This window comes from Phoca vitulina, unplaced genomic scaffold, assembly GCF_004348235.1.
Source record: "Phoca vitulina isolate PV1807 unplaced genomic scaffold, GSC_HSeal_1.0 scaffold138, whole genome shotgun sequence".
In the NCBI taxonomy this organism is placed as follows: Eukaryota; Metazoa; Chordata; class Mammalia; order Carnivora; family Phocidae; genus Phoca; species Phoca vitulina.
Genome location: NW_022589841.1, coordinates 207,219 through 219,467, shown reverse-complemented (window position 1 = coordinate 219,467; position 12,249 = coordinate 207,219). Strand labels below are relative to the sequence as shown.

At 40.2% G+C, this 12,249-nt stretch overlaps 1 protein-coding gene across 1 annotated transcript in view; it reads left to right on the top strand.

Annotated features, from left to right (window-relative positions):
• Positions 1–5,050, top strand: part of RNMT (RNA guanine-7 methyltransferase) — a 39,841-nt gene extending 34,791 nt beyond the window's left edge. The window contains exon 11 of the mRNA XM_032399186.1: positions 1,045–5,050. Within this exon, the coding sequence (XP_032255077.1) occupies positions 1,045–1,082 (38 nt within the window). The 3' untranslated portion in view covers positions 1,083–5,050. The remainder of the gene's footprint in view (positions 1–1,044) is intronic.
• Positions 5,051–12,249: the final 7,199 nt, after the last annotated feature.

Here is a 12,249-nt window from a genome sequence, read left to right as displayed (position 1 = left end):
TTCTCCTAAAAGAAATTGGGAACTGGTAGATAAGGAACAGACAATAGCATTACCAAAGTAACATTTTGGAAGGACTGGTGTGATACTCCTGGACAGGTTGAGGAAAAAGCTAGAGGATTGGGAGGTTTTTACAGGGTCTGCAGTCATTCATCTGTACCCCGTTCAAAAGTTAACTCAAGAAGGGAGGACACAGAGGTACATGGCCTACTATCTTGACTCGCTGACTGAATGTCCTAGCGTACACACTGAACATCCTTGTGATGTTTTGAGGATTTGTCATTTTTTCAGGTGTTTGCTTACCGTAAAATCTATTAGTGTCTTATTAGAAGATGTAATAGGTTTGAACTTCAGTGTGATCCAGAATGAGGAACCATAGATGCACTTAGATGTCTTTGCGTGAACACATGCCAAAGCAGGAAATCATATTTAAGGGAGAGTATTCTTAGGAATGCAATGTCACTGTTGGGGCCAGATAAATATCTCTAAGCAACAATTATCATTAGCTTTTGGCTCACTTTCCTTATCAGTCCTTACAATACAACAGTTGGATAATTGGATGAATTTTAACTTGCGCATTGTATATGTTCCTTAGAATTCTTACTAGTTTTTTTCCCCCCCGAATAGAAAATCTAGATAACCAATGCCAGAAGTAATCATGGTAGTGCAGTTATTCTACCTGTCTTGCTCCAGATAAAAAGAATTAAGTTATAAGATTTTTTAGTTTTAATTTTCTTTGCCTTTATACTTTTAATTTTTCTTATCTCAAACTGTTTTTAGAGAGTTTTAGAGCTGTTAAATTGGTTTTCTCAAGAGCTGTAATGTCACTGAGTATTATAGTAAGTGGATGTTTGTTTTCAGATAAACAGCTATGACCCCATATCTGCTTAAGTATGACTCAAAATAATTGAGAACTCTTAGAAATAATGGGATTTTTCCCTTCAGAAGCTTGAGAATTTTCACCAAATTCCAAACAGGACTGAAATTGTTCTGTTTCGCCTATGGATATGAGAAACCAAACTCTAATTTTTATTATTTTCTTTTTAGGTATTTACTTGGTTTTTGCATTTGAGAAGCAGCAGTGAGCCACATACGCACCAGGACAGCTGTGTCCCGTCCTGTACAGATTTGAGTGATCCATCCTAGATTTGACAACTTTCTGTTTGTTTGTTTTAATTATTCTAAATGTGCAGGATGCTGCCGGAAGCTCCAGTGTATAAATTCAACATTCGCTGTCTGTGACAGATGAACTTTTGTGTGTGTATATAAGAATGAGTTGGGACCTTTGTCTTTAAAAATCTATTTTTAAGTAATGTTCTAAGAATTCCATTTGCCGCACTACTCTCTTAGTGCATAAAAATTATAGTATGACTTGTTAGAGCTGCTGAACTCTTTCCACAGTGCTCTGATTTGTTCAGTGTTTGTTTACAGTATTAAATTCATTGCAGTTGTAGAATTGATGAGGGAGCATACTGGTTTGTGGGGGTTTGTGCTCATTTCTGTAGTTTTGTCATATAGTATTTTTCAAGATTAAATGGATTGTGTTCTGTACAATTGAATGTGTTCAATATATATCACTAAAGTTGTAAGTTTAAAACAAAATTTTATGATTAAAACAAAATTTTAGATGGCCATGAAAGTTATTTACCTAGAATTTTAGCCAGTTACTACATTTCATTATAAATACTGACTACTTTATTTGCTAATATGATCTAATTCTGGAACTGGTTAGAATGTTTTATATGCCAGCATAAAATTGTTTTGGATTTTAGGGGCTTTATCTTAAGAATTTCCTTCCATAGCAATTAATGTTTCTGGTTATCAAGAATGTAATTAGGCAGATTTCCCTTTCTTCATTGAACAAAAATGCCATAGTTGTTTTTCCACGATTTAATGAAAACCTGTCCCATGCCAACCTGTTGCACATTTTCCTCAGATACATGTATGGAACTGCAACAGGAGGATGAGACTAAAGGAAGCTGAAAAGCAGACTTCAGATGAATTCTCCCTGACATTAGATAGAGCTTACTGGCACTGTGTGCTGTGTAAATCCTTTACTCCCCTTCAGCCCCGAGAGAAGCAGTTCCTGCTCTTCTATTACAACATCATACTTTGTGCAGTAGGATGCCGCATCTCATCACCACTCAGAATTTGTATTTGCCATTTCAGAACTGTTAACCGTTTTTCAGCCCTGGCTTCTTGCTTGACTCCTCTTCCAAAACTGACACCTAGGTGAACTGTTGTTGTCCTTACTTTACATTACTGTTTAAAACACTTGCCAGTGTTTAGGTGTAGTGAAAAACTTACAAAGAACAAAGCAGAGCAATTATTGCATAGTCTTCTAAAAATCATTTATTTATGCATGGATTTAAAAGACATTACTTTCTGTAATTATCCAGAGTATTTGTTTAAAACATGAGGTTTCTTAATTTGTTTATATATGTTGATTATTCATGGTGTTAGAATAATAGACCTTTTAACAAGAGAACACGGGTTACCTAATTTCTGTTTCTTGTGCAACTTGTCAATCTCCAAACTGTTACCAGTTTACAAAAATTAAGTCTTTTTGCCTTAGTGGTGGTTTGTCATATGTCATTTGGGGAAATAAATAGTAGTATTTCTGACTATGGTGGCTGCCATTAGCTAACAAAGGTTTGGTAATGGTGCTGGGCGGTAGGAATGGTGAGCTCTTAGTATTACAAACACAACCAGGTTAATTTTAATTCTGGGAGAAGTTCCAGAAAGTATTTTGATAGTTTGATAGAGGATGTGGCTTCTTTATTATTTCCTATCATCATTTTCATTTAATGGTCTTAGCCAATTTTAAGCAACTAATAAAACATTTTTAGACTCTTGCTCTTTCCACTCCATGGATGATTTGTGGGAGAGAAGGATCCCCTGAAGGATGGAGTGATTAGTGGTAATACAGAGCAGAAAAGGAAGGTGGAGTCCCCCGGGGCCTTCACTGAAGGGGTAGAAAGGAGTAAAGGAAACCCAAGTGGACTGAGCCAATGTCTTCGCTCGCAGCGAGCGAAGCTGTTGTGTGTACAGAAGGCACATGGAGCTGCACCCAGAGGATGCAGAGTTCTGGCATTGCCCTTGTGCTTGAGCTTTATTGTTCTCTTAGCCACCGCTGTTCTTCACTCCCGGATGCCTTCCTGCTGCAGCTAAGTGTCTGGGCAGTGACTCAGGAAGAACTTTTAGGAAAAGGTGGATCCTGCCCATCACCAAGGTAAAAGCTGGGAGGATACACACTCCCCCCCCCCCCCCCCACCACCACACCCACAGTCTCAATGTTTGGGAATTTTCCATTCAAGACTTATAACTGTTATGAAGGGGGCATGGCTCTTCACTATCAGGTCAGTGATGTGAAGTTTGTGGAAGTGAGTACAGGCACTCCAGTTTGTCCTCCGAGGATGAAAGTGAAGTGAAGATCAAACCAGCCATTTGTGGAGAGGACACAACCTGCGGATTGGGAGGATTGGTCTGGGGACATGGCTGGATTGTGGTATAACAAAGAACACTCAAGTTGAATTCTTTGGGCCTAGAATACACTAAAGGAGAGGCACCATGTAGCCATCATGTTCAGGGAGACAAACTGGCATCCAAAGGGGAGGTGTCCTAACCTGCACACCACGGCTGTCTGCGGGTAATGACTGTTCTTCCAGTGCTCCCTGAGCCTCTGGTTCCAGTGTGACTCCCCAGAGAAATTTGCCTTCAGGAAGAGAAGGCATTGATTAGAGACTTTGACTTCTGTTAACTAATGTGCATAATGACTCTGAAAGGTAGATTAACGTAGAGTTTCCTAGCTGACCCTATCCCCAAACTTGAAAATTGAGATGTGATTGCTGCCTAAATTCATGTTAATAGCATTAATAGGGCATCAGAGGTGTGCAAAGTGATGGGGTTTGAGGCAGTGTGCAATGTTGGTCAGCAGTGGAGAAGTAGAAAAAGCATTGTCAGCTATCAGAGGTCCAGATCTCCAGTCACATTAGCTCTTATGGGGATGTATTCTTCAGTCTGTCTTAGCTTAACTGATACTATGTTATTTTGCTAAGTCTTCAAGTATCCTAGTGAAGATGTGGCTTCTTGTGTAGGTCTGCCAGTGTGAATATTCTAGCTACTGAGTATTATTTTTCACTGTTGATAACTTGACTTTTTGTTGTCTACTTCAGGCTTTGTATGTATTGTGAGCCAGTTACTGCCAACGTCTCTGGGTCTTCAAAGTAAGGCCAGATCCAGGGACCAGGGCCCTATAATAATTGTACCGAAATGCCTGTGGTATTTACTGGCCCTTTGGTCAAATAGAAAGCATAGGTATATGATGTTACCTCCCTAGATGGTGTTATGTCAAATACTACATAACTGATGTTTCTTCATTTCTTGCCCTCTGACGGAGCAACATTCCTGATTCCTTGAAGGCAGTTGGTGTAGTGGCTCTTACACTTATTTATTTAGTGATATATGTGACTAGGCTGGGGGACAGCCAGCTCTTCACCTTCTCAATTTCTCTTCTGCTTCCATGTAATCCTGAAGCATGGGCTCCTGTTCCTCACTGCAATACTAAGCAAGTGTGGGACACCCAAAAGTAACCCTCCTCAATTTGGGAGACTTTTGGGTTAGCCCCACAGCCCTCTGCTCCCTAGATTTATCCTGGGCCATGGTTCCTTGGGGACAGCATACCTTGGATAAAGCCAGATTGACAACATTTATTAAGCTCCTTAGATCAGTTATTTTCCTAAATCTTTTATATGCATTAATTCATTTTGATCCTTATAACTATATGAGCTAAGCACTGTTATCCCTGTTTTAATAATGGAGCTGAGCACAGAGAGAGTACAAAGTTGCCCAAGGCAGGGCCAAGATTTGAATACCCATATCCCACAAGTTAGGCCTGCAATCCAATCTCGTGTTATACCCCTCTTCTACTCACAACTTGATATGTTAACTGGTTGGTGCTCCAACCTTCTGATTCAAACTTTTGATACTTATTTTGGGGCGCCTGGGTGACTCATTCAGTTAAGTGTCTCCCTTCAGCTCAAATCATGGTCCTGGGGTCCTGGGATTGAGCCCCGTGTTGGGCTCCCCGCTCAGAGGGGAGCCTGCTTCTCCCTCTGCCCCCCCCCCCCACCCCGCTTATGTACATGCGTGTTCTCTCTCTCAAATAAAATCTTAAAAAAAAACCAAAACAACCTTTGATACTTAAGTGTCCCCCGAGAGGAGCATTTATCCTGCATAAGAGGCTTTGGGGCAGAGAGAGCAAAAGGACATCTGAGTGTACTTAGGGACCAAGGGTAAAAAGTATCAACAGGCAGAAGGGCAAAGATAGACCTGGACTTCACATTTTGGTAGACCTGCTCCTTTAGCAACCAGTCCTATAGCAAATCTAGTTTAGTCTGCATCTTAGGGGGTGGGGGATGGTTCTTTTCCCACCCTCACCATTGGGAAGTACCAAGAGGTGGGAGCACAAGTGTGACTATAGCCAAAGGGAGAGGCCAAGAGAAGGAATCATTTCTTCAGTCTGAGTTGATTACCCAGGCAGAGGCAAATCATTTTGTTTTAACTTTTAATTGAAGTATAACACGCACAGGTTGGTTTTTAACAAATGGAACACAAATACAGTCATCACTGCAATCAACAAACTATTACCACCCCCTGCAGGAGCCCCCCTCATGTTCCCTTCCACTTACTACCTCCCCAAGGGTAACCACTGTCTGACTTCTAAGAACATAGATTAGTTTTGTCTGGTTTTGGACATAATATAAATGGAATCAAATAGTATGTATTCTCTTGTATCTGGCTTATTTGCTGTACATTATGTTTGTAAGATGTTTGTTGCATGTATTTGTACGTGGTTCCTTCTCATGGCTGTATAGTATTCCATTGCAGAAATAAACCATATATTTATCACATGGATGTTTGGTTCATTCCCAGTTTGGGAACTGTTAATAGTACTGCCTCAGATATTCTAGTACATGAATTTTGGTGCACATAGGTACTCATTTCTGCCTAGCAGTGGAATTGCAGGGTTATAGTATGTACCTATGTTCCACTTTACTGGATGCTGCAGTTTTCCAAAGTTACAGTTGCCCTACACTCAGTAGTGTCTTGTCTTTTTCATTTTATTTTGGCAGGCATGTAGTGGTATCTCATTGTGGCTTTAGTTTTCGTTTTACTGATTATTAATGAAATCAAGCACTTTACATATGATTATTGCCTTTTGACTATCCTCTTGTTACATGTCTGTTTAGGTTTTTGCCCACTTTTCTATTGGACGGACTATCTTTTGTATCGACTTGTGGTTTTCAAAAATATATCTGTTCTGGATGCATGTCATTTGTTGAGTGTATTGAGAGAATGTATTGAAATATATATATATATATATGTATATATATATATATATAATATATATGAAAAGAAGCTATTTTAATATAGTATACCAATATTCTCTTTCATAGTTGGCATGTTTTGCTTAACAAATATTTGTCTATTCCAAGATCATGAAGATGTTCTATGTTTTCTTTTAAAATCTTTTGTGTTTCACTGTTCACTTTTAAATCTGAAATCATACTGATTTTTTTTGTTTTTGTTAATAGTGTGAGGTAGGGTTTAAAGTAGAAGTTTTCCCTTTATGGATTTCCAGCTCTCCCAGCACCATTTACTGAGAAAAAACATCTTTTCGTCCTAAACCACAGTTTTTCACCTTTGTCACATTTAAGGTGATCATACATGTTTGCATTTGTTTCTGAATTCTGTTCTGTTCCACGGGTCACCTTATTTATCCATGCATCAATACCACATTAATTATCTTCGTAATGGATCTTGATATCAGTAACAGGAGACAAAGGTAGTTTTAGCTTGTTAATTAGGTTGAACAAAGTGAAGAATGATAAATGATGAATGCATAGAGATAGGCAGGAGTGGGAAGAAACCTGGATATTCTAAAGTCAGTGGAAAGCCACAAGAGGATTATATCAATGTGGTTATTTTATGTTTTTAAAAGAGAACCCTGATAAAGATAGAAAAGATTTGAACAGCCCTATTAACCAACTTAACCTAAATGTTATCTATAAAACACTTCACACAACAACAGCAAAATATACATTCTTTTTAGGCATAAATGAAATATTCTCCAGAGTAGACCATAGAACAAATGTCAATAAAATTAAAAGGATTAAAATCATACAAAACATTTTTTCTGACCACAGTAGAATTACATTAGAAATCAACAGCAGAAGCAAATTTGGGAAATCCCCAAATATTTGGAAACTAAACCAAAAAACATTCTAAATAGCCCAGCTCAAAAAAGAAATGACAAGGAAAATCAGAAAATATTTTGAGCTGAATGAAAACACATCAGGATGTATGGGATGAAGCTAAAGCAGTACTTAGAGGGAAATGTATAGCTATAAAAACCTATATTGGGGGGGGAAAGATGGCAGAAGAGTAGGGGACCCTATTTCAACTGGTCCCCGGAATTGAGCTGGATATCTACCAGACCACTCTGAGCACCCACGAAACCAGCCTGAGATGTAAGAAGATCTGGATCTCTACAAACAGAATATCGCAGGCAGTTGGTTTTGAGGTACAAAGCGGAGAGCCGTGATTCTGCGGGCAGATATTGGAGGATAAACCGTGGCGGGAGGGTGCCTGGCCATGGGGATCCTACACCGCCGGTGAGTGACAGCCTCGTGCGCTGCGGACAGGGCACAGACTCGCAGACCGGTAGCATCAGGAAAGAACTTTAGGGCAGCCCCCGGGGTGGAAAACCAGACCGGCGGGGTCGCGCGCACGCAAACCGCAGGCCCCCCCGGACAGAAACCGGAGCGACGGTCACGTGCACGCGAACTGCAGCCTCTGAGACGGAAACCCGGTGCGCCGGGGTTGCGCAGGTGAACTGCAACCCCCGGGAGTGGAAACCACGAGCGGCGGAGTCGCGTGTGCGCAAACTGGGAGCGGCTGGCAGTTTTAGAAGCACAAAGGGCAGAGATGGGCCCCGACCTGGAGGCAGGACTGGGAGCGCCGCAGAGGGGCGCACAACCCAGGATGCTGCAGTTTATAGCAGCACGGACAGAAATGGAGACAGTGTGGCCTGGAGAGCTCACTGAAGAACAGACTGCGGTCTCTCTGCTCTGAGGCAGAGGGTTGGAAAAGGTGTCTTCTGCTCTGACTCGCGGAAGAGACGCGGAAAGCTGCCAGGGAAAGACGCCAGAGAACAGAAGTCCCAAAGACTGATTCCCACTGAGCCCATCCCCTGCCACTGGGGCGCAGGGCAACTCCGCCCAAACAGGGTTGCCTGAGTAACAGCGTGGCAGGCCCCTCCCGCAGAAGACAGACTGGAAAAACAAAAGGAGGGCAACCCAAAATCCCTATAAAACAGGTGCATCTTGCTTGGGCTGTGGTTAATACTTTGGACTCTGTACATTCCCTCAAAACCACCCCTCAAGAGAATGACTAAGAGGAGGAACGCCCAACAAAGAAAAGAATCAGAGACTGTGGCCTCTGCCACAGACCTAATGGATACGGATATAAGCAAGATGTCAGAAATAGACTTCAGAGTAACAATTATGAAGTCGATATCTAGGCTTGAGAAAAATATTAGTGACAATATAGAATCTCTAAGGGCAGAAATGAGATCTAATCAGGCTGAACTTAAAAATGCTATGAATGAAATGCAGTCTAAACTGGATACTCTGACTGCCAGGGTAAACGAGGCAGAAGAACGAATTAGTGAGCTAGAAGATAAGATGATAGAAAGAAGGAACTGAGGGGAAATGGGGAAAAACAAATTAAAGCCCAAGGGATCAGACTGAGAGAGATTAATGACTCAATGAAATGTTGACAATCTGAATAGACCAAGAACCAGTAACGAAATAGAATCAGTAATCAAAAACCTCCCAAAAAACAAGGGCCTGATGGATTCCCAGGGGAATTCTACCAAACATTCAAAGAAGAAATAATACCTATTCTACTGAAGCTGTTTCAAAAAACAGAAACAGAAGGAAAACTTCCAAACTCATTCTATGAGGCCAGCATTACCTTGATCCCCAAACCAGGCAAAGACCCCATCAAAAAGGAAAATTTCAGACCAATATCCCTGATGAATATGGATGCCAAAATTCTCAACAAGATCCTAGCTAATTGGATACAACAGTACATTAAAAGGATTATCCATCACGACCAGGTGGAATTTATCCCTGGGATACAAGGGTGGTTCAACATTTGCAAATCAATGTGCTAGAACACATTAATAAGAGAAGAGACAAGAGTGATATGATCCTCTCAATTGATGTAGAGAGACCATTTGACAAAATACAGCATCCTTTCCTGATTAAAACTTCAGAGTGTAGGGATTGAGGGAACATTCCTCAATTTCATAAAAACCATCTATGAAAAGCCCACAGCAAATATCATTCTCAATGGGGAAAAGCTGAGAGCATTTCCCTTAAGATCAGGAACAGGACAGGGATGCCCACTCTCACCACTATTGTTCAACATAGTATTAGAAGTCCTAGCAACAGCAATCAGACAACAAAAAGAAACAAAACATATTCAAATTGGCAAAGAAGAAGTCAACTTCTCTCTTTTTGCAGACGACATGATACTTTATGTGGAAAACCCAAAAGACTCCACCCCCAAATTACTAGAACTCATCCAGCAATTCAGTAATGTGGCAGGATACAAAATCAATGCACAGAAATCAGTTGCTTTCTTATACACCAACAATGTAACTGTAGAAAGAGAAATTAGAGAATCGATTCCATTTACAATAGCACCAAAAACCATAAGATACCTCGGAATAAACCTAACCAAAGAGGTAAAGGATCTATACTCTAGAAACTACAGAACACTTATGAAAGAAATCGAAAAAGATACAAAAAGATGGAAAAATATTCCATGCTCATGGATCAGAAGAATAAACATTGTTAAAATGTCTATGCTGCCCAGAGCAATCTATTCTTTCAATGCCATCCCAATCAAAATACCAATGGCATTTTTCAAGGTGCTGGAACAAACAATCCTAAAATTTGTGTGGAACCAGAAAAGACCCGAAATTGCCAAGGAAATGTTGAAAAAGAAAAACAAAGCTTGGGGCATCTCGTTCCCTGATTTAAGCTATATTACAAAGCTGTGATCGCCAGGACAGCATGGTATTGACACAAAAACAGACACATAGATCAATGGAACAGAATACAGAGCCCAGATATGGACCCTCAAGTCTATGGTCAACTAATCTTTGACAAAGCAGGAAAAAATATGCAATGAAAAAAAGCCAGTCTCTTCAATAAATAGTGCTGGGAAAATTGGACAGCTATATACAGAAGAATGAAACTTGATCATTCTCTTACACCATACACAAAGATAAACTCAAAGTGGATGAAAGACCTCAATGTGAGACAGGAATCCATCAAAATCCTAGAGGAGAACATAGGCAGTAACCTCTTTGACATTGCCCACAGCAACGTCTTTCAAGATACATCTCCAAACGCTAGTGAAACAAAAGCAAAAATGAACTTTTGGGACTTCATCAAGATACAAAGCTTCTGCACAGCAAAAGAAACAGTCAACAAAACAAAGAGGCAACCCACGGAATAGGAGAAGATATTTGCAAATGACACTACAGATAAAGGGCTGGTATCCAAGGTCTATAAAGAACTTCTCAAACTCAACACCCAAAAAACAAATAATCAAGTCAAAAAGTGGGCAGAAGACATGAACAGACACTTCTCTGAAGAAAACATACAAGTGGCTAACAGACACATGAAAAAATGTTCAACATCATTAGCCATCAGGGAAATTCAAATCTAAACCATATTGAGATACCACCTTACACCAGTTAGAATGGCAAAACTGGAGAGGGAAAGAAACAACAAATGTTGGTAAGGGTGTGGAGAAAGGGGAACCCTCTTACACTGTTGGTGGGAATGCAAGCTGGACAGCCACTTTGGAAAACAGTGCGGAGGTTCCTCAAGAAGTTAAAAATAGAGCTACCCTATGACCCAGCAATTGCACTACTGGGTATTTACCCCAAAGATACCGATGTAGTGAAAAGAAGGGGTACCTGCACCCCAATGTTTATAGCAGCAATGTCCACAACAGCCAAACTGTGGAAGGACCCGAGATGCCCTTCAGGAGAAGAATGGATGAAGAAGATATAGTCCATATATGTAATGGAATATTACTCAGCCATCAGAAAAGATGAATACCCACTATTTGCTTGGACATGGATTGGACTGGAGGAGATTATGCTAAGTGAAATAAGTCAAACAGAGAAAGAGAATTATCATATGGTTTCACTTATGTGTGGAACATAAGGAATAGCATGGAGGACATTAGGAGAAGGAAGGGAAAAATGAAGGGGATGGAATCAGAGGGGGAAATGAACCATGAGATACCATGGACTCTGAGAAACAAACTGAGGGTTTTAGAGGGGAGTGGGGTGGGGGGGTGGGTTAGCCCAGTGATGAGTACTAAGGAGGGCACGTATTGCATGGAGCACTGAGTGTTATAAGAAAACAATGGATCGTGGATCACTACATCAAAAACTAATGATGTACTGTATGGTGATTAACATAACATAATAATAAAAAAAAAATAGATAGCCTAGCAAAGGTATATTGTATCCCTTCAGAGGTGAAGGCAAACTGCAGCTGAGAGGCTTTTGAAATAAGCACTGAACACAATATATTAACCAAATCTATAAGAGCAAAATATTTATAGGTTGTTGATTGGATAGCATTAGTAATTTTAATAATACTGTCTATTGAGTATGGGGGCTTTAAGGGCTAGGAACCACAGCACTCATGTTGTAGTCCTCCACCATGAGGCACCATTTATTTTTTTCCAGGCTTAACAACAGGCACAATTGGGCTGTCACATAGCAGTGGGGATGATCGCCCTTTTTTTAATGATTAAGGATCAAGGATTAAGTGTGAATACTTGAAGGCCTTGTTTTCTCAAACAACTCCTTTACTTTGGGTCATATTAACTATTTTAACTTGGTTGGGGGAGCAATCCATACTATACATATGGGAAATTTAGACAATGCTGTGAGGTATACCTATTTTTCCCTCTATTTTATATTTAGCTACTTTCCTAAGATTATATGTGAAACAAAATTTAAATTTCATGGGATTCACAGGTATAATTATAATTTGAACCCCAGGATTGATTTGAGTTTATGAGGTTCTTTCAATTGGTACATTGTAGCAAATGTTAGAATTAATTTAGAATCTATGTTGTAGAGGCACA